The following is a 21,462-nucleotide window of genomic DNA, read 5'->3' as shown; positions in this document are numbered from 1 at the left end:
TGAAGCTTGAGGAAAGTGTTGAAAGTTTGGCATGGTCAATGAAAGCAGTAGGAATGGAGCCAATCAAGGCCGGGCAAAAGGATTGTCGTGCTGTTTTAAAGGCCTATAGTGAGGTTGGAGGCCAGGAATTTGGGTACCAAGACCCAAAGGTTTTTGTTTGTTTGTTTGTTTGTTTAATATTTATTTATTTATTTATTTTGGCAGCGTTGGGTTTCAGTTGTGGCATGCACGTGGGATCTAGTTCCCTGACCAGGGATCGAACCCGGGCCCCCTGCATTGGGAGCGCAGAGCCTTACCCACTGGACCACCGGGGAAGTCCCCAGGACCCAAAGTTTTGTGATTGCTTCGAGTCAACTTCAACAGCAGTGGTGTAGGAGCAGAAAGCAGATCCTGAAATTTATTCTGCCCAGCAGGTTTGCTAGGCAGGGAGGGTAGAAAGCAGGGGTGTGGTGGGAGATGAGTTGATAAAAGAGCGTTTTGGACAATCAGTTATGGGGGTCAGCCTGGGCCGAGAAGGAGATGAGGCCAGGAGGGGGTTGGTATCCTGTGAGATAACGGAGAGGTCAAGGTACCAGAGGATTCTATGAGGTGAAAGATCAGGTTTAGGCAGACTGAAAGCATAGGAGAGCTGGGAAGTTGTGCAGTGGTGGTCAGATAGTGGGGCGTTAGAAGCTGTCTTGGGTGAAGCTGGCCTGGCAAATGCTTTGATGTGTAGGTGGCTGAAGTAGAGGGAGCTGGAGGTTGGTGAAGTTGAGGCGATCAAGGAATAAAGAGGCTGAAGGTTGATGGCCTGTCCTCAAGCACATTGCAGTCACCAGAACAGGGAGAAGGACGGGGTCAGGCACCACCAGAAGAGGATGGAACAGGCCTCAAACGGAGACAGTTTTTTACACTGAGGTAGAGGAGTAACGCCCTAGAAGTGGCGCTGAGGGGCTACCTGAATGCCCACACACTGAGCCCAATGTACACAGGTTGTGGGAGAATAAGAAGCCTACACAGGGGGCTTCCCTGGTGGCGCAGTGGTTAAGAATCCGCCTGCCAATGCAAGGGATACGGGTTCGATCCCTGGTCCGGGAAGGTCCCACATGCTGCGGAGCAACTAAGCCCGTGCACCACAACTACTGAGCCTGTGCTCTAGAGCCCGCGAGCCACAACTACTGAGCCTGCACGCCACAACTACTGAAGCCCGCGTGCCTAGACCCCGTGCTCCACAACAAGAGAAACCACTGCAATGAGAAGCCCGCGCACTGCAGCGAAGAGTAGCCCCCATTCGCCACAACTAGAGAAAGCCCGCACGCAGCAACGAAGACCCAGCACAGCCAAAAAAAATGAAGCCTGCATAGGAGGGGGCTGCCAGGCAATGGGGTCCTCAGGGTTGCGGGATCCTCACGGTTGCAGGGTCCTCAGGGGAGAATTGGGTTACCAGTAGTGTGAAGAGGTAAGGCAAGTTCTGTGAAGAGAAAGATGATATAGGCCAGCACTTCTCAAACTTTAAAGTTGCATACAAGCCACTGAGGCTCTTACTAAGATGTAGATTCTGATCCTGTAGGTCTGGGTTGGGGACTGGAGAGTCTTGATTTCTAACAAGCTTTCAGGTGACCACAGTGCTGCCTATTCAGGGACCACACTCTGAGTGGCAAAGAGGTAGGCAGTTTTGTTTACCATGGTTCAGGGGTTTCAGAGCGCACAGTGGACACATTTTTGAGGGGTGATGAGTCCATGAGGAGAGAGTGGAATAGCAGTGAGCATAGAGGGAAGAGGTGGCTGGAAGGATGGAGTAGATTAGGTGTTGTCACTCTGGGCACTGTTCCGGTAGACCTGACCTTATGGTATCTTGGCTTTGATGGCTGAGATGGTGCTGTTCAAGTATAATGTCTGTGACCAGGCCTTCTGGGTTTCTAGCAGGGGAGCTTCTGACAGCTGCGTTTGCACTGAGGACTGGCACGTGGGAGAAGGAGACTGGGATGACTTCCGGGTGTCTAGGAAGTAGATAGGAGACAGTGATAACTGAGGCCATGGGAGTGACCAGGACCACGCAGGGCTAACGGGCATGTGATGTGTAGAATGACAACAAAAGATGGTCCAGGGGCTTCCCTGGTGGCGCAGTGGTTGGGAGTCCGCCTGCCGATGCAGGGGACGCGCGCGGGTTTGTGCCCCGGTCCGGGAAGATCCCACATGCGGCGGAGCGGCTGGGCCCATGAGCCATGGCCGCCGAGCCTGCGCATCCGGAGCCTGTGCTCCGCAATGGGAGAGGCCACAACAGTGAGAGGCCCGCGTACCGCAAAAAAGAAAAAAAAAATGAAGTAAAAAAGTTATGTAATGGAGGGAAAAAATGTAGCAGTGCCATAATTAGATCACTCAAGTAAGCCTGTCACCTGAAAATTAATTGGATAAACCTAAGGGATGTATCCCCCCGCCCCCACTCCTGATTCTTCAGGAACCTCCTAAGGATCTCTGCAACCAACAGATTCTTTGATGCTCTTACCCTTCAGAACAATTGTTTGACTCATGGGGTCAAAGGAAAAAGAAAGGACTATATTTTTAGATTTTTCTCTGAGGCTCCAGAGGTACCCAGCATCTGGCGCTCTCTGTATGTAGCTCTCAGAATCTAGAATTCTGTGATTCTTTTTAAAAAAGCTCTTTTGCCTTCTCTACTAGGGGGATCTTTCAAAAAGGCTCACGGTGGGAGCTGCTGCTCCTCCTTCAATCGTGTTCCCTTCCCACAGTGGTCTCTGCAGACTCCCTGTCCCGGGCCGGATGCTAAACCTCTTCCAGCCTGAAGGGAGAAGCCCTGGAGGGAGGGGCAGCTGACAGACAGGGAGATGAGAACAGAGGCAGGGCGGAGGCTAAGATGACCTAGCTAGAGCAGGAAGAGGCTGCAGGGGTGGCAGGAATGGCCTGGGAGAGAACAGAGAAGCTTCCCAGGACAGATAGGAGACTCCCAGCAAGACTTGGAGCCACACGGGAGCGCCGTGCCTGGAGACTCAGTGAGCTGGGGGGTGGGGCGTGTGGAGTGTGTGTGTGTGTGTGTGTGTGTGTGTGTGTGTGTGTGTGTGCGCGCGCGCGCGCACATGTGTTAAGGTTGTGCAGGCGGGACTATCTTTACCAAATTTTGTCTGAATACGTAGATTTTAAAGTCATGACCTTAGAGGAAATGAGAACTGGAAAAATATCTGGACCTTAGGGGAGCCAAGTGGGGAGCGCCTCGAACCCAGGAAGATTGAGCAGAACCCACTGTGTTCTGGAAGATTCCCCAGCAATGGGTCAAGGAGAGGTCCTGACCACCACTGGGTACCAGCTTGAGTATTAGGCACTGCGGGGGAGACGCAGGAAGTGGAGACATGAGCCCAGCCTGGTGTGCAGTCAGCCCATCCACAGATACTGCCAGTGGGCTCCACACTGCATCGGGGCCCCATGGGGGCAGAGAAGGGCCCTTCACTGTCCCTGCCCTTCACAAGGACACAGTCTATTTGAGGGAACACTAATCCTTGTGAAGCAACAGTAAGCGATCCAATAGCATAATTCTTTTTCACACTCCTGGGTCACAGAAGGGATTTCTGGCATAACTGGGGAATTGTGGAGGAGATGGGCATTCATCCGAGCCCTGAGGCCTGGGAGGGCAGGATTGGGATGAGAAGAGAGAAATGCATATTCTAGAGAGAAAGCGCGCTGACGGGCATATGGTTGGCTCACGTGGGGACCAAAGAGGTGGCCAGTCTGAAGGAGTTGGAGGCCCCACTGAGAGGAGATGGAGAAATCCAGCTGGATGGGGAGAGTCGGATTACCAAGGACATTTGCAACTTCTAAAAGAGTTTCGAAGCCTATCAAAATGCAGGTTTTTGAAGTGGTCTGGCCATTCCCCTACTCTCTCCTTTAGCTACAGGCCCATTGTGGAATTCATCGACGCCCAATTTGAGGCCTACCTGCAGGAGGAGCTGAAGATTCGCAGGTTACTGCACAACTACCATGATTCCCGCATCCACGCCTGCTTGTACTTCATTGCCCCCACGGGTCATTCCTTGAAGTCTCTGGACCTAGTGACGATGAAGAAGCTGGACAGTAAGGTACCGAGGCCTGGGAGGCAGGGACCAGGGCAGGCGGGAGGCAGGGCAAGCTGGGCTCCCTCCTGCTGGTCTCTTGTGCAATGCAGATGCCAGAGCTCAGGAGAGGTTTTGTGGCATCTTCATCCTTCCCTTCATTCCCTGTCCCTCCATAAAGATGGTGTTGATTGACCCAGCACCTGAGTTGTATGCTTTGCGATGTTTTCCCAGCACTGGGCATGAGTCTCCCCTGAGCTGTCTTTCTGCCCTGATCCCTCTTGGGAATAAAGGTGGATGCAAGCAAGACGGCTGTCTGGGTCTAGGGCCTTAGGCTTTGGCGATGCAAAGGTGTTTTTCCTTTGTCCTGATGTTAACTGACCTTTACTCGAATCAAACATGCAAACTTGACTTCAAAAGTTACTATTCTTATTATCAATAATAATTTTATCATAGCAGCTAACATTTTTTAAACCCTTATTATATGTCACCACTGTAAAAGTACCTCATGGAGTATCTCATTGAATCCTCACAACAACTCGGTAAGGCAAACACTATCATTACCTCCCATTTTATAGAAGAGAAAACTGAGGCTCTAAGAGGTTAAGTGACATGCCCATTGTCATATAGCCAGCTCCTGGCAGAGCCTAGATTTGAACTCAGATCTGTGGCACCAGGTTATATTGCCTCCATACCCAAGGAAGATGGCTGTGGGAATCAGGCACATCCTGCTTTAAGATAAACTGAAAAATGCAAGTCCCACATCCGATATAAATTAGACAGTGATTCTTCACGTTAAAGAATTATTGGCTGTGCAGAAGAGTCGACCACAGGATTCTTTTTCTTTCTTTTCTTTTTTTTTTTTTTTGCAGTACGTGGGCCTCTCACTGTTGTGGCCTCTCCCGTTGCGGGGCACAGGCTCCGGATGCGTAGGCTTAGCGGCCATGGCTCACGGGCCCAGCCGCTCTGCGGCATGTGGGATCTTCCCGGACCGGGGCACGAACCCGTGTCCCCTGCATCGGCAGGCAGACTCTCAACCACTGTGCCACCAGGGAAGCCTGACCACAGGATTCTTTAAAAAGCCTAATTACTAGTACGTTTCCTCCCCTAACATTTCATATGTGTCTGGCACTGTGATGAGTACTTTATAGGCATTGTTTTTATTTCCTCCTTCCAATAATCCAGTGTGGTGGGTACTATTATTATCCCCATTTTACACAGGAGGAAACTGAGGCACAGTCAAGTAGCTTGCTCCAGGTCAGACAACTTGTAATGGGTCTGGGATTCAGACCGAGCTCTCTCTGACTCCAGGGAATTTATTTTACAAAAAAAAATCTACTTTATATGCAGTTGTTTAGTAGCACATTCACTATAAAAACGGAGTTTCAGCTAGCATCGAAATAGGAGCAGTTTTTCGTTTTTCACAGCAGTGAGTTCACTGCCCACGAGTAATGGGCCGCTTGGGAAGTGTCGCCACATCCTGCATGTCTTGAAGAGGGTAGCAGAGTGATGCGGCTGGCGGCCTGGCGGAAGAGCTGAGTTAGGTAGGCCTGTGTTTACAACGTGCCAGTGGGGGACGTGGCGAAAAGTGTTGCCACCTTGCCAAGGGCTTCGGTCCCCACGCCCCAAGGCTTTAAGGGAGGTACCTCCAAGGTGCAGTCTTTCTTTGACCAGCACCTGAAGCTGCAGTGTCAGCCTTGAGAGGCGCTCCTGAGGCAAAGAGCAAAGGAGGTGGGATTTGTCTTAAGTCTAGAGCTCTTTTCAGGGCCCAAGTACCATCCATGCCAGCCCATTGGAGTCTGCTGGCAGGACCACCTGTGCTTTCTGTGTGAACTTGAGCTTAGCTGTGCTGTGTCTCACTCAGGCATGTAGGTTTCTTTACCCTCCAGCAGTAAAAGCCTTGTCACTTCTTGGAGGTATTTCAAGGATTGAGGTTCAGGTGGATTGAACTTTGGGTAGCATTAGTCCTTTCTCCTGCTGTCCAAAATTGGGCATTTGTACCTACTTTCTTTTTTTTTTTTTGCGGTACGCGGGCCCCTCACTGCCGTGGCCTCTCCCGTTGCGGAGCACAGGCTCCGGACGCGCAGGCTCAGCGGCCACGGCTCACGGGCCCAGCCGCTCCGCGGCATGCGGGATCCTCCCGGACCGGGGCACGAACCCGCGTCCCCTGCATCGGCAGGCGGACTCCCAACCACTGCGCCACCAGGGAAGCCCTGTACCTGCTTTCTTTATGCAGAAATTAATCATGAGACTCTGGCAGTATAACTCTTTTTGGCTAAGTCTCAGATCAAATTGGTAACACAGGGTCATCATCACGTAAGTGGGTAGGTTCATCAGTGTTTGCTGCCAGAAAGAGGGCCAGGTGTGCATCTTCACAGAGCCCTGCCCTTCTTCCCTTCGCATGTGGTTCCTTTCATACTGGCTGGGGCTAGCCTGCGCCGATGGGCTGGGACAATTTACTGTTAGCAAGGAGTTGCCACCTCTCCCCTTGTCCACTGTCGATTCCCAACTCTCACCTTTGTGCTTCAAATCACCCAAGCAGTTCCCTTGATATTAAGATATCACATAGCTCATCAGTTTGGATCTGAGCTGGCAGGTTAAGACTGTGGACTTAGGAATAAGGCTAAACTTGGATGTGGATCCCAGTTCTGTTACTTACCTGCTCTGTGGCCTTGGACAAGCTCCTTAGCCTCTCTGTGCCTCAGTTTCTCATTGTGGTACTAATACCTCCTGGGAGGGTTTTTTGTCAGGGTTAATTGTGTTAATTCTTGTAAAGCACTTAGTTCAGTGCCCAGCAAACAGTAAGCACTCATTGTCGTATATTATATTGCTGTTTGGCCATGGAGGTGGCCAGTCCTGGACTACTGTGTTGAGCTGCTCCCTCTGGTAGCTGGTAGAAGTCCTAGGTCGTGCCGCTATCAGCTGCAGATTACCAACAATGACGCCGCTTTGCTCCTCCCTTCTCTAGGTAAACGTCATCCCCATCATTGCCAAATCAGATGCCATTTCTAAGAGCGAGCTAACAAAGTTCAAAATCAAAATCACCAGCGAGCTTGTCAGCAATGGAGTCCAGATCTACCAGTTTCCTACAGACGATGAGGCGGTGGCAGAGATCAACGGAACCATGAACGTGAGTGGGAGTACAGGGCTTCAACTTTCTGGCCATTTGCTCTTTATTATTATTTTACCAAATAGCAGTCAGACGTCACCATCCATCTTAGTGTAGTCAACTTTCATTATCCGAGTCTCGGGGATTCAGACTTCTCCTTCCACCCTCCTCTCTGATGCCACACTGGTCTAGGCCAGGCAGCCCCCATGGGACTGCCGGCAAGGCAAACGGTCCTTGTCTCTGACCAATTGATGCGGCGAAAGAAGGCAAGGCTGAAAAAGCTGGCTGGCTTTGGAGACTCGAGGCTAATCTGTACTCAGATAATCAAGCCCTTTGCCCCTGGGACATGTAGCCTCCAATTTTTCTGGTGACTAGAGAAATGTTATTTTTAAATTTCAGGGTTACGCTCTGCTTTATGAAGTGTGAATGAATTGAAGAAAAAAACCACAACCAACCGCTTGCCATCTTTCCTCTCACTCCCGCATTCCCCCTTCTTTACAATGTGTCGACGCCGTTGCCGCGAAATCGTCAATGTTGTGATTTCAAGGAGACAGATAATAGCTTGCAGAAGGCCTCTGCTTTGGGAACAGATTTCTTTTTCTCTGTTGAGAGGCATCAGTTTTTCCTAATGACATAATGCCTGGGTATAGCCAAACTCAGGAATGCCTTGTAATAAAAGCCATTTTTAGAAAACTTTCCTGCTGCCGCCACCCCCGAAGTTATCATTAGAGCGTCAGCTGCCACCTCCTATGAATCGGCCAACAAATTAGCATAGCGGGGCAGCAAGTCACTGTCTCGCCTGACTTCCTGCCCATCAATACACCCGAGATATGTCTGTGATGAGAGGTCCCTCATCATCTGTGACAGAAATCTGGCCCAAGGGTAGAGCTGTGTGGATTGTGGGAGGTGGAGTTGTAGCCTCTCTGACCCGTCATGAGCATTAAAAAAAAAAGATTAGTGTTTATCCTCTCCAGCAGTCAGGGCGTTTTGATGGAAACTAGCTTCTGTCATGATGAGAAAACCTGAAAGGGTGCCTAGTCTGCAAGAAAATTGGAGCCTAGAGAGAAGCGTCATCAGGCACTGATGTCTGGAAGCGCCTAGTCACCTCAGAACAGCAGGCCCCATAGATACCTTCTGAACGTGGATTCCATAAGTCACTAGGCAGCTTTCAGGCTTGTGGCTTGCTTTGCTAAGGACAGATAGGGGCGAAGAGTCCTCAGCAATCTCAGGGCATCACACAAAACGACCTCTGGCTGCATTGTGGGTCGGGAGTGGCAATCCCGTTGGGCTCTGCTCTCAACTTAGCTCTGGGCCCTTGCTTGGAGCTCGGGCAGCCTTGGCCTCAAGGTCAGAAACTTCCCGTGCTACGAAGCAGCAGTCCTCAACCATGCTGTTTTGGCTGTGAAGGGGTTCTGGGTCCTTTCTTACATTAGTCCAGTGTTTCACTTTGAAAAACTAAATTTGAGTGGGTTCCGGGTTAGCCCTATAACAGCATCACTCAGCACTCATCCCCTTGCATTCCCCCAGGCTTTTTTGAGTGGGAAAGACGGGTGGCTCACAGCTAGCGTGCCTGAACTGGGCATGTGCACGGGAGGGGGCGTGCATGTGAACGCTGTGTGTTACATGTGTCGTGATGGGGGAAGGGTGGGGAGTTGCTGCTATAAAATATATACACAGGTTTGCTGAGCCTGCCTGCCACTGGAGCAACTGTGTCAAACTGGGTCTTCGGACAAGCCGTGCATATGAAGCTGCATCATCAGAGAGCCGGGCTTGGCTGGTAGGAGGAATGGGTGCTGGCCTTTCAATTCTGAATTTGACTCTAGCCTCACAGCCTCGGCCACCCCAGCCAATTGTCATGGGAACTGGATTGGAAGAGGGGAAGAAGCCTCTTGCCCAAGTGCAGAAGAGCCCCCAGTCATCCTGCAGCTCCCCACTAGGGACTTTCATGGCAGGAAATGAGAGTCGTGAGGTATAGCCTTCCCCTGGGCTTCTGGGTGGCTCTGAAAACCCTTATTTCAGCTTGAGGGGCAAGAGAAGGGAGGGAGAGGTCTTGTTGCGTGCTCCTTTCCACCTATGCTCTGAGAGCTCTCAAGGTTGTAGATTTTAATGCTTAAAATTGCTGTGTGGTTCAGATCGAATGTTGTTCTTTGAATGCTTCAAATCATGGCCAGGGACCAGGGACTAGGCCCAGTTACTCGACTCGGCTCAGTCAGTTGGCTGCCTATGAGGTCTTGGGTTTGGCCCCCGCAAAGGCATTTGGGCCCAGTGAGAGCGCATGGGTGACCGGGAGGGTCACAGGGAGACCCATAGGCACAAGCCTGTCTCCTCCTGAGGCAGCAGTGCCATTTCCATTGTTGGCACATACTTTTGTGGGCATCACCACCAAGGGTTGACTTGAGAGAATCAGACAATTCTCGGTCACTGGTAGGAGCCTAGAATGGAGGCCAGCATAACCGGCAGAACGACTGGGAAATACTGTCCGCCTGGGAGGAAACCACACCCATTCGGGATATTACCAGATGAGGGATAAACGGTGGTCCTGACACTCTATTTCACGAGGCTTAGGGGGATGGTCATCTAACCTCCCTAGCAGAATGGGTGTCGTGGAACCAGAATACAATAATCATGCCAGTTGGATCATCAAACACTTTAAAATGTACCGAGAGGAATTTAAGGTACATATGAGGCTGCAAAGGTAGTGAGTCTGGGAACAGACTCCCGGGAGGAGGCTGAGACTGGGGCATCCGAGGTCTCTTGGGCGAGAGAGGGTAACACGGAGTCCCCTTAGGAACTTGTCCAGGTTTCAGCAGCTGCGCCGTCTTGCATCTCCCCTCTCCTCCCTGGGCCCACACATACAGAGTGTCAGCCCTGGAGGTGGGGTTGGTTGGAGGGTTTACCTTTTCCCTGCTCTGCTCGACTCTATTCTGGTTTTCAGAGCCATCAGTGTCTCAAGAGCAGCATGGTTAAAGCTGAGCTGACTTCCAGCCCTGGGTGGTTGGGAGAGGCTGGCGGCTACAGCGCGGTGTCCTCACTGCTCCCTGGGAAGATCTGGGCACGGGACTTAGGGACCTGGGCAACTCAGTTAACTTTTCTCTGCACCAGTTTTCCAAATCACGAATGGGGTTTATACTAACCGCCCTGTAAGCCTGTTGTAGAATCGAATGAAATCTGCCTGGGAGCACTTGGAAATGATATCCTTGCATGTACTTATCAGGACAGACTTTGACGCCAGTTGCAAAGGAGTGTGTGTGAGGCCTCAGGAGCGCTCTGGAGCTGCCGTGGCAGGGGCTGTGTGTCTTAGAGCAGGGAGGGATAAAATGACAGCAGTTTAAGGAGGAGGGAAAGTAAGTGACCCTGGCATTCTAACTAACAATGTTTTCTGGAGAGAAAAATAACAGTCCCAAGGGAATACTGACATTTTTTTTTTTTAATTCCTTTATTCTCGTCTTGGATTTTGTTTTCTTTTTTTTGCTCTTAAGCCCAGAGAAGTACTTCCCACTTCACATGCCCTCCTCCTCCATCACTTTCAGCCGAGAGCCCAGGATGCGTGAGAATGATGCAACATCTCCTCCCTCGGTCTCGCCCTCTGCTATGGCTGCCCCTTCGTGTGACTGAAGCTTTGGGCTGTCTGCAGGAGGGGCAGCCTTTTCCTTGAGAGTGTTTGGGGGTGGATTTGAGGCTCCCGATGTGTCTTGGGTCTCTGAGGGGGAATGAGTTGTGTCCAGATGACCCCACCCCCACAAAGCCAGCTGGCAGAGGTCACAGACGCTCTGGCACTTAGGCAGAGTTTTCAGGATTTCATTGCCCCCCATCCCATGCTCTGTATGTCGCACGCCCAGTGATCCTCGTGATCGGTCCCCTACTAGGACTGATGAAACATTTCCCACCTCCACCCATCACCCACCTTCCATATCCATAACCTCATCTTTCCCTCTGTCCTCTGTCCGCACTTTGGGGACAGTCATTGAAGTGGGAACACCTGAGAGGATCATTGGAGAGCAGCTGAGAGGGGGTGAAGGGGGAGCTGCTTCAGCTGGATAGCCAAGCACCTCGGGGGGGTTAGCAGGTGTCCTGGGGCTGAGCTCCTGACTAACGCCTGTGTTCCTCCACTCTGAAGAACATTCTTGGGGTGCAGAGTTAGAGGAGAATGGAAAGGAAGGATTGGCTGTGAGATCAGATTTCAACTGCCTCTTACAATCTGGCCTTGCATGGCCAGTTCACCCCCAGGGTTTAGAGTGTTCCCCTCATCTGCTGCTCGAACCCCCCAAAAGGGAGTGGTAGACCAGCAGGGGTGGGCTTTGAAGTCAGAGAGACCTGGATTCCGCCCCTAGCTCTGCCTCTTACTGCGGTGTGGCTGCTGGCAAGTCATTTAGCCCTTCCGGACTTCAGTTTCCTCTTCTATAAAATGGGGATAATAAGAATACCTACATCCTAGTGTTGTAAAGATTCAGTGAGATAATACAACGTAGAGCACCTGGTATGTGGGAAACAGAGCTGCTGCTAATATCAGGTCCATAGCTCCCAATCCCGTTAGTACGATTGCTACTACCTACTCTGTGAAGCCTGCTTTGACTTCCCACGGAATTAGCTTCTCCTTCCTCTGAGTTCCTCCAGCCCTCAAGCCTCTGTTCATAGTCTGGACCTTGACTGTATTATCACTGTTGGTGCGTCTTTCCCCTACCACACTGTGCACTCGCCAGGGGGAGGCTCTGAGCTTTTTCGGCGTTGTATTCTTCTTAATGCCCGGCACATAGTAGGAGCTCAGTAAATATTTGTAGACTGGATGAGTGAGCAAGTGGGTCAGAATATCTGAGATTGAAGCCTGTTTCTCCAAGCAGGCTAAGAAAGCTTGTTCCAGTGGACTTTTTCCTTCTCTGTGTAAAGCCCTTTTGGCTAAAACTCCACCCAGGATCACCTGGTTTGTAAACAGTATTTATTCAGTGCTTCCATTTGGCCGGTGGTGACTCAGACTTATAACCTGGCCGGCTCCCTGTGGAATGGGGTGCAGTGCCGGTGTCCCAGGTCCCACGCTACCAGATGGGGGTGGCTGCCTCTCCTCCAGGCCTCGCTCCTTGTTACCCCCCTCCCCTGCAAGCATTTGTACTTTTCTTTCCTCTGCTATTCCTGTGGTCGTGCCACTGCCATTCAAGGAGTATTTATTAAGCACCTACTGTGTGCAGGGCACCAGACCATACACTTGAGCCCTTGGGCATATTCTGTCTTATGTGATTTGGGGTATGTAATTCAGTCTTCCCCAACCAGAGTGTAAGCTCCCTGAGGGCGAGAGAGTGTGTCTTCTACTCCTTTTGCTTCCCTTACAGCCCCTGACACAGAACCCCGCACAGGGATGGGCACGTGGGTAAATGCTTGGGGACTTGACTTCTAGGCTCAAGAGCTCAATGCGAGCTCTTGCTCTGGGGAAGGAGCGTCCATGTCAGTCAGCAGTGTGGTCTCTGTATGTGCCTATTCTCGGCGCTGTCACACGCCGGGAAGGGGGGGGCAGTGATCCCAGCCCCTTGGTTCTCCTTTAGTCTCTCTCCACACATAGCCCCCCTCATCCCACTCACCTGCGCTCCAAAGGCTCTTCCCCTCGGCAACTGTGAAGACTGACCAGCTGGCTGATCTGTGTATCTGCTTATTATCCTGCTTACTTACTGTCTCTGTTCCCTACGCACTCGGCCGTGTCCTTGTTACCTTCGATTGTGAATTTCTGAACAGCAGGAGCTTGGACTAGGCCTGTTCTCCCTACACAGCTCGGGAGCTTAAGAAAGGTCTCTTGATAATGGCGACAGCGAGGGACACTGCAGCTGGAGCGCCGAGGCCCCGGTGATGACCAGCAGCTGAACTGGGGGTCGCTCAGTGCCTTTCCCCAGAGTTCAGAGCTTTTGTCTGCCTCCCGTTCCAGGCCCACCTGCCGTTTGCTGTCATTGGCAGCACAGAAGAACTGAAGATAGGGAACAAGATGGTGAAGGCGCGGCAGTATCCCTGGGGCACGGTGCAGGGTGAGTGAATCTCCAGGAGGGGGGCTGTGCTCAGGGATCCCCTTCTGTCTGTCTCTTTGCTTGTCCTCAGCCCCTGTGTGACCAGTCCCTAGCTTGTCCCCAGTCTCTACTCATTCAGCTTGGGCCTCAAACATCTGTAGGTGTTGCCAGCAGGCAAACTCTGGCTCCATACCTGGATTCTCTGCGGTGAGCAGGCTCTCTTTGTCTGTAATGGAGAAAGCATTCTTAAAACAAAAATAAATGTACTTGGAGTAAGGTAGCAAGGAGTGTGTGAGAAAGCATGTGTACTCGCCTGCGTGTACCAGGAGACCGACAACAGTGTCCACAGCAGCATTGTTCATAATAGCAAATAATTAGAAACAAGCCAGATAGCCATTAAAAATAGATTGGGAGAATTGTGGAATGTTCAAATAATGCAATATTATTCAGCAACGAAAATGGATGGACTTTAGTTACATCTACAGCAATGCATCTCAGAAACATAATGTTGAGCTGAGTAAATCATAGAAGAAGACAGGCCGTATGATTCCATTTATACGGATTCCAAAAGTAGATAAAACCAAACTTTAGGAATTCATGCATATATGGTAAAACTATAAAGAAAAACAAAGGAAGGATAAATCCCCAACTCAGGCTAGTGGTTAAGTCTTGTTGCAGGGAAGGAGAGGCATGAGATCAGGGACTCAAAGGGACTTCTAGGGCCCTGGTAACGTTTCACCTGGGCCATGGATACATCGGTGTTCTTTTTTTTTTTTTTTAAACCTTTAAATTGTACATTTCAAGCACTCTTTTGTATGTATGATTATTTTGCAAATTAAAAACAGACGTATTGCCTACGGGCTCAGGAAATTTCCTTTTGTGGTCTGCCTGACACACATTATGTGGTACTAGTTCAGTGGATAAGGCCCAGGACATTGCCATGGGTGTACGAGGTGTCTGGTCCTCCGAGTCTCCAGCCATACGCTGGGTGGCAGATGGCAGGGGCACCATGTGTGAGAGGGTGGCTGGTTTACTGTAAACTCATTCCGGCCACTGAGCAAACAACCAGAAGCTGGTGGGAAGTTGTCCACATCACATCAAAGGCTGGCAGGCTCTGGGGCACGCCAGACACCGTCCGGCGATAGCTGGCTTTTCCGCGGGTAAGGACAACGCTGGTCATCAGAACCATGCTAGCTTTTGGTCTTCTCTACCATTTGGGTCTGGGGATGCTCCTCCCAGAACATTTGCAAATGCTTTCTGGACCAACAGTCCCACCCTGGGAGTGAATTTTGGAGTCTGAGAGACAGGAACCTGAGGTGAAATGAGGAGAAGCTAGCAGACGTGGTCCCAAGAACATACTCCGATTCAGACCACCCCACACCCAGCCAACAAAGGGGGTTTTCCAAGTGTTTCTTGTAAGTCGGAGTTCGTGGTTCTGTTTGAGTGAGAGAAGCCATGCATTGTCTGGGCCTTGCAGAGCCTTGGAGTCACTCCTTGTGACTGGCCATCAGGGACCACTCTCCAGGGATGGAGGAGGAGATTGTCCTGAGGAGTTGCCTGACTTAACGCTGATATGTTCTATGACAGCGAGGGGCTTTCTCCCAGAGGCAATGTGTTTTAGGCAAAGGGGTTATGTGAGCTGATTTGGGCTTTGGAAAGATTGCTCTGATGACCGCAATGCAATCTGCTGCAACCCTGCCCCACCCTGTCATCCTCGTGTCCCTCCCTGTCCCCACGACCTTCTCCCAGACCCGTGAGACAGAATCTGGGGTAACTGTGCCTGTTCATCATCTCAGATGCTACTCTTTTGAGGAGGGGGCTTGTTCACTCAGGCTGGAAAGTGGGGCCCACTCTGTCCTGGTCATCATTGCTGCCATCAGGCCATTATCCACCCTCTGAAAACACCTCCTTTGAAGCTTCTACCATACAGATGGGCCACACCTGTGGTCCACATCCCTCCTTGTCACTGTCATCTATAGATGTCCTAGTTCTTCTCCCTTATCCTTTGACTTTGGCACCTGGTCATAGCCTTTGTCTCTCCTTTAGAGGACCTGGATTGCAATCCTAACCCTGTGACTTCTAGTTGTGTAACTTTGCCTGACCTCATTGAGATCTTGCAAGGATGAGTCCCTTATCTGCCTGTTTAATTCCTAGCCTTCCTTCAAGAGTCATCTTAGGGGTCGGTCATCTCTTCGTTGAAGCCTTCACTCTCCCTGGAGTTCTCAGGCCCCCGGGCTTTTCTGGGCTTTTGTTGCACCTTGGCTATATACCTCCATGTTGGTAATTTTTGCATTGTATTATGTTCTTCCACTAAACTGGAAGCTCCTACGGGCAAGACTCCATGTTTTTGAATTTCCAGTGCCTCACACGATCCTGGGAACAGAAATTTTGCAAGTATTTATCAGATGGATGGTTGAATGTGCATTTGCCATCATCCTAAAAGTGGTGCAGAGCAAACATTTCTGTGAATGTCTGATGGGTGAATTTGGGTTGAGGTGCTAATGAATGTCTTCTTAGATATTTTTATGGTATTGCAGTTTTCCATTAGTGTCATTCTTGTAACTTGTCATTTGCCTTTTTAGTAGAAAAGCCAATTAGGAGGCAAAATTGCAAGCTCTATATACACAGATTGAAAGGCGATGTCACTGTTAGACATTTCCCGTCTCATTTTGTCCATTTCTGCTTCTTGTGACCTTCCTTTCCAATACCCCAACCGCTGCTGTGCAGTTGAAAATGAAGCCCACTGCGACTTTGTGAAGCTGCGGGAGATGCTGATCCGGGTCAACATGGAGGACCTCCGGGAGCAGACCCACAGCCGGCACTATGAGCTGTACCGCCGCTGCAAGCTGGAGGAGATGGGCTTTAAGGACACCGACCCCGACAGCAAACCCTTCAGGTATCTCTCCCACCAGCCCGGCCCAGCTCAGCTCAGCGCACACGATGCAGGGCGGGGCGGGGGGGCGGTGGGGAAGCCTCGCCCTGGAGAATTCACAGGGGAGGTGAGACACGGGTGCCCAGACCTGGAGCCACAGGGCTAAGTCGCTCGCCACTTCCACTTGCCCGTCCCTTCTCTGCCTCGGCACACCTGCCAGGGGGAGCTGTGGCAGGACGGGCTTGGTAAGCATTGCTGTCCTGCTTATAAGGGTGGGGGCAGGGAGGAGGCCAGGGGATGGGCGAGGCCGATTGTCTCGCTGCCACAAGCATTCACACGGCAGCTGCGAGCCCTGAGCCCGGGCCTTGTTCCGCCACGTGGCAGTTTGTGTCTGGCCACTGCCCTACTTTCTACATCAGGCTCCTTCTGCTCTGTCGGGTTTCCAGTCTGTTCTTTAGCCCCCTCCCTGTTATCAAAACCAGATGGGACCAGGCAGCAGTCATTGCACAAGTGTTGATGAACTTCCGGCTCTTCAGTCGCTGTCCTTAGTGTTTGTGTTCAAGGGCAAGTTTTGTTTTGACCACAGGATGTTAATAATCATTGACATTTCAAATCAGAACCAAGATGCTTTCAGAGAAGAGGAATGTTTTTGAAAACATTGCTTCAAATGCTTTCAAATAACTATGCTGATGGGAGCTATATGTTTAAGTGTTTGATCTAGATGCATGGTGTGTGACGTAAGCCCCACATTGTAAATTACCATGTGGTGTCCTTTATTGGAGCTCAGGTCCCCTTTCAGGAGCTGTCAGGCCTCCATAAGCAAGTTAGGGGGATGCTTGTGGGATAAGATGGCCTTCAAATGGCCTCTGAGATCCCACAGTACTTGTTCACAGCAGAAAGCCCACCTGGGGGCAAAGCATAGCCATTCCTTTGGGGATGCCTGGTTCTGGAGGGGCGAGTGAACGCCCCTTTCATGGACAGGGGCTGCCGGAGCCCCTGGAGTTGGAGGAAAACATGCTGGTCTCTCTGGTGGGCGTTGCCTTTGCTTTCTCCCTCCTTCCCTTCTGACAGCTTTAATCTGCACCTGCGGGGGAAGAGGTGTCGTCTAGTCCCCTCCCCTCCTAGGTCGCCTCCAGCCTGACTACCTCTGTTTCCCGCGTCTTTGCCCTCTGCACGTTTTCTCTGCTGGCTCCTTTCCATGTTGCAGGCAGACATTCTCATCCTAAAGAAACTCTCCCTCACCCTGCTCCTCGTCACCAGCCTCCGCCCTGTCAAGGAGTTTGGCTGTGATGGGAAGGGGAAAGAATTGTTCCGTGTTTACTGGCTTCCGCCTCCACTGCACCACTGAATGCAGACGCCTCTTTCCAAGGTCAGCAGTCACATACTCACGGCCAATTCCACTGTGGCCTCTGAGTCCCATCTCTTTTTAATCTCAACATAGCATTTGATACTCGTCCCCTCTGCCTCCTCCCCGAAATTCTCTCCGCCGTTCGCTTTTCTAGCACTGGTCTGGCCGGTTTCAGTCCTCTCGCGCGCGCTGCTACTCCTTCAAAGCCTCATCGACAGGTTCATTTTGTTCAGCTTCTGCCTTTCCCCGTTCTTTCTGATGGCCTCTGCTCCTTTCACTCTCTATGTTCTTTGCAGCTGGTTCTTTCTACTCTCACAGCCCTAATTACCACCTAGAAATAGATTACTCCCAAGCTAACATCTTACTTTTGAGCTCCAAACCCAGTGATCCCACTGCTTACTGGATATTTTCACTCGGCTGTCCCATAGAGGATGTACCTGAAACTCAAGCTGTCTCAAATTTAATTCATCTCCTTAAACGTACTCCTTCTCCAGTGTTCCCTGTCATAGTACATAGCACCACCATCCACCTGGTTGCCCAAGTCGAAAAACCAGAATCATCTTTGACTCCTCCCAAGTCCTGGGAGTTCTGCTTCCCTCGCTTGTCTCCCATTCCCACATTCCTTCCCAGCCCTTGACGTTAATTAAGATCCTGTCATTTCTTACTTGGATTGTTGTTACCTTCACACAATGCCCAGAGTGGTCTTTCCCATTTTCAAAACGTATCAAGTCAGCCCTGCTTAAAACATCTAAGTCTTAACATGGCATCCAATGCCTGCTCTCTCCTGCCACACTCAGGAGCCTCGTCGCCCACTACTCCAGCCAGGTGTGCCATTCCTTCTCCACATGTGCCCTTCCACAGGCTGCCCTCTTCGGAGCACACATCCTCTTCATGTTCACCAGGCTAACTCCTATTTCTTTAAAGCTAAGTCCAGGCCGGGGGCAGGGAGACTTAACCCAGGCATCTCCCACTAGACTGTGAGTTCCTTGGCAGGCACAGTGGCTGTTGGCTCTAGATATTGAGTGACTAGCATAGTATCACTTATTTCTGTGTCCAGCACATGGTGGAGTCTCATCAAGTGTTTGTTGAAATCGTTCATCAATGTGATCAGTTTCAGAGCCAGGACCTGGCAGCATAGTGCAGGTGGAAGGACCTAGATTATGAGACGAAACCCAGCTTCCGGTCTCAGCTCTCCCTCTAACTAGCTGTGTGATCTTGAGCGAGTCACCTCACTTCTCTGGGCCTCTCTCTTTATCTGTAAATCAGGGAATAGAAGCAGATGTTCTAAGTCACTCCCAGTTCCAGATATCTCTCGGGTTCACCGGGGTGGCCCCATAACCCCGCAGCACCCTGTGACCCTGCTGTCACGTGCCAGTCCAGGTGCCCACAGCTCTGTGCTTCTGCTTTTGCACGTCCCACAGAATTGAGGAAGAGAGGGTGGGAGAACCCAGGGAGGATCACTGGGGCCAGTTTTCAGTGAACAGGAGCCATTCCAAAGGCAGGGGAATTAACCTGACCATGTTCGCAGCTTACAGGAGACGTATGAGGCCAAAAGGAATGAGTTCCTAGGGGAGCTCCAGAAAAAAGAAGAGGAGATGAGACAGATGTTCGTCCAGAGAGTCAAAGAGAAAGAAGCTGAACTTAAAGAGGCAGAAAAAGAGGTAAATGTGAGCCTGCGTGCCAGGTGGGAAGGAAAAGGAGGCTGAACTTGGGCAAGACAGGGGTTCCTGCCCCAAGAGAGCAGCTGGGGGAGTCTTGCAGCCTCCGGGCAGGAATGGGGCGCAGCATCTGTCGCCGTGCCTTGGCTGGCACAGAGGAGGCTGTGAGATCTGTGTCTTCTCCATCCCTCATTCCCCAAGGCCGGGATGTTTTCTCGTTCTCTGTTACTTAGTTCACTAGAGCCGCACTGTCCCATAAGGTAGCTGCTAGCCCATGTAGCTATTTAAATTTAAATGAATTGAAATTAAGTACAGTTTAAAACTCAGTTTATAAGTTGCATTAGCCACATTTCAAATGCTCAACCCTCATGCCACAGAAAGTTCTATTGGGCAGCGCCACTCAAGAGTCAAGACCTGACCTAGCCCCTCGAGGTCAGGGGCGGGCTGATATTCCCCCCCCCTTTCTGGGAGTTCAGAGCCCAGTAGGGACAGTTGATCACTTTCTTCGCAGTCCTGCTCCATCCTGCTTGCCCTGAGGGCCATGGGGAAAGATGGTCCCAGGGAGTCCTAGGTACCTTGCTGAGTCCTAAACCAGTGACAGCTGCTGCATTTCCCCATCCACTTGAATATTCTATTCCATTTCATGCTAGCATTAAAGAAACATTGGTGCGGCTCTAGCAAGTTTTTAAACTAAGGCTTGATGGTCTGTCTGGAGTTTCCATTACTTAAGCCGTGACTAATAGAGTAGAGTGCATTTAGCCCTCTAACCATTGCCTTGCCTCCGAGGTCCCACTACCGATTCCCCTACTGCTGCCAGATTAATTGGCCTCAGGCACAGTTTTGGTCACGTCAGCAACTGCTTCAGCTCTCTGGGCCTCGAAACCCATAAAGAAAGGAAGCACTTAATTACTTCCCAAGCCTCTTCCTCTTTTAATCTGCTGTCCGGTGTTATTGCCAAAGCCCATGGCAAGAGAATTGACTTCATTTCAGTTTCACTTTTCAGAAGAATAATATCACCCAGTACTTTTAGGAAGACAGGTGAGGGGATCTCAACGATAAAGAAAATTAGTGAAAGGCCAGTGAACAAAAGCCAGGCGAAAGCAACTGATCAGCAGAGCTTCCACCACCAGCCTGCCCCAAGTGACTAGCAAAAGCTGGTTTACACAGCAGGTCTGTCATCCACCACCCCTTACTCAGTGACAGTCCCAGATACCTGTAGGACACGTGACCTCCTTCACAGTGTACTGTGAGTGCTTCAGAACCCTCCATTCCCTCCTGAATCCTCAAAAGAAAGTGAAATGATGCTTGGGCTGCTCTTACTATTCAGGGTAGTTTATCACATGCTAGTTTGTTACCACCTACACCCCTAGCGCTCTGATCCACTTATCACAGTGGCATGCCAGAATATTCTTGCTCTTCTCCTTTGGGTCTCTGGCTCTATTCAGGGCTAGTTAAGCCTCCCCTTGATCAAAGCTGAGGTTTCCGCAATCATCCCATTTTCTAAAATTCTTTTATCTCCTTCCATGTCCAAGAACAAGTCTTGTCTTTGACCAGCTTCGGCACTGCTGAAATTTTCTCTGCAACTCCCCATGATCTCCCTGATTGGAGGGAATAAGAAAAGCCAGGGGCCCCTTTCATACTGAGAGAGATGTCATTATATAATCATCTAAAGAATGAGTTGAAGGACTTCCCTGGTGGCGCAGTGGTTAAGAGTCCGCCTGCCAATGCAGGGCAGGGGACACGGGTTCCATCCTTGGTCCGGGAAGATCCCACATGCCACAGAGTAACTAAGCCCGTGTGCCACAACTACTGAGCCTGCGCTCTACAGCCGACGAGCCACAACTACTGAGCCCGCGCACCTAGAGCCCGTGCTCCGCAGCAAGAGAAGCCACCGCAATGAGAAGCCCACGTACTGCAGCGAAGAATAGCCCGCGCTCGCTGCAACTAGAGAAAGCCTGTGCGCAGCAAGGAAGACCCAGTGCAGCCAAAAATAAATAAATAAAAAGAATGAGTTGAGCTTGGGCAAATTCCTTAACTTCTCATACCTTCTATTTCCTTATAAAATGCAGACAATAACAGAATCTACCTCATAGGGTTGTTGTGATGATTAAATGAGTTAATACATATAAAGTGCTTATAAAAGTCAGTGCCTGGCCTATAATAAGCACTCAATAAATGTTCTGTATTATCACTGATGTTATTTTTATCCACATGTAGTAACTCTCGGGACTCTTTTAAATAAAATGCTTGATTAAGCAGAATGCACGGTTCCCTGACCATATTCCGCAGCAGAAACACAAAGGTAAGATGGCAGAAGGGAACTGTCCAGAACATGGTGCCCTTTGGTGTTATCATAGCCGTCCCTGGCAGAAATGGCTCGTCAGGTCCCAGGGTCCTGAGGGTCGCAAGCCTGCCCATCCCCCCCCCACCCCGGGCTCAGCTGGGATCTGCTCACAG

The 21,462-nt window shown here is 50.7% G+C and overlaps 1 protein-coding gene across 16 annotated transcripts in view; it reads left to right on the top strand.

Moving 5' to 3' along the window:
• Nucleotides 1-21,462, top strand: part of SEPTIN6 (septin 6) — a 68,148-nt gene that overhangs the window by 36,656 nt on the left and 10,030 nt on the right. For 12 of the 16 annotated variants that reach the window (XM_033439154.2, XM_012535193.3, XM_012535196.3 and 9 more), the window contains 5 exons: nucleotides 3,878-4,064; nucleotides 7,006-7,167; nucleotides 13,052-13,148; nucleotides 15,855-16,023; nucleotides 18,876-19,008. In XM_033439154.2, the coding sequence (XP_033295045.1) occupies nucleotides 3,878-4,064; nucleotides 7,006-7,167; nucleotides 13,052-13,148; nucleotides 15,855-16,023; nucleotides 18,876-19,008 (748 nt within the window). The other 4 variants (XR_004486509.2, XR_001119937.3, XM_033439161.2 and 1 more) reach the window with 4 other exon arrangements.

This window comes from Orcinus orca, chromosome X, assembly GCF_937001465.1.
Source record: "Orcinus orca chromosome X, mOrcOrc1.1, whole genome shotgun sequence".
Classification (NCBI taxonomy): Eukaryota; Metazoa; Chordata; class Mammalia; order Artiodactyla; family Delphinidae; genus Orcinus; species Orcinus orca.
This window is presented reverse-complemented; position numbering and strand designations above follow the sequence as displayed.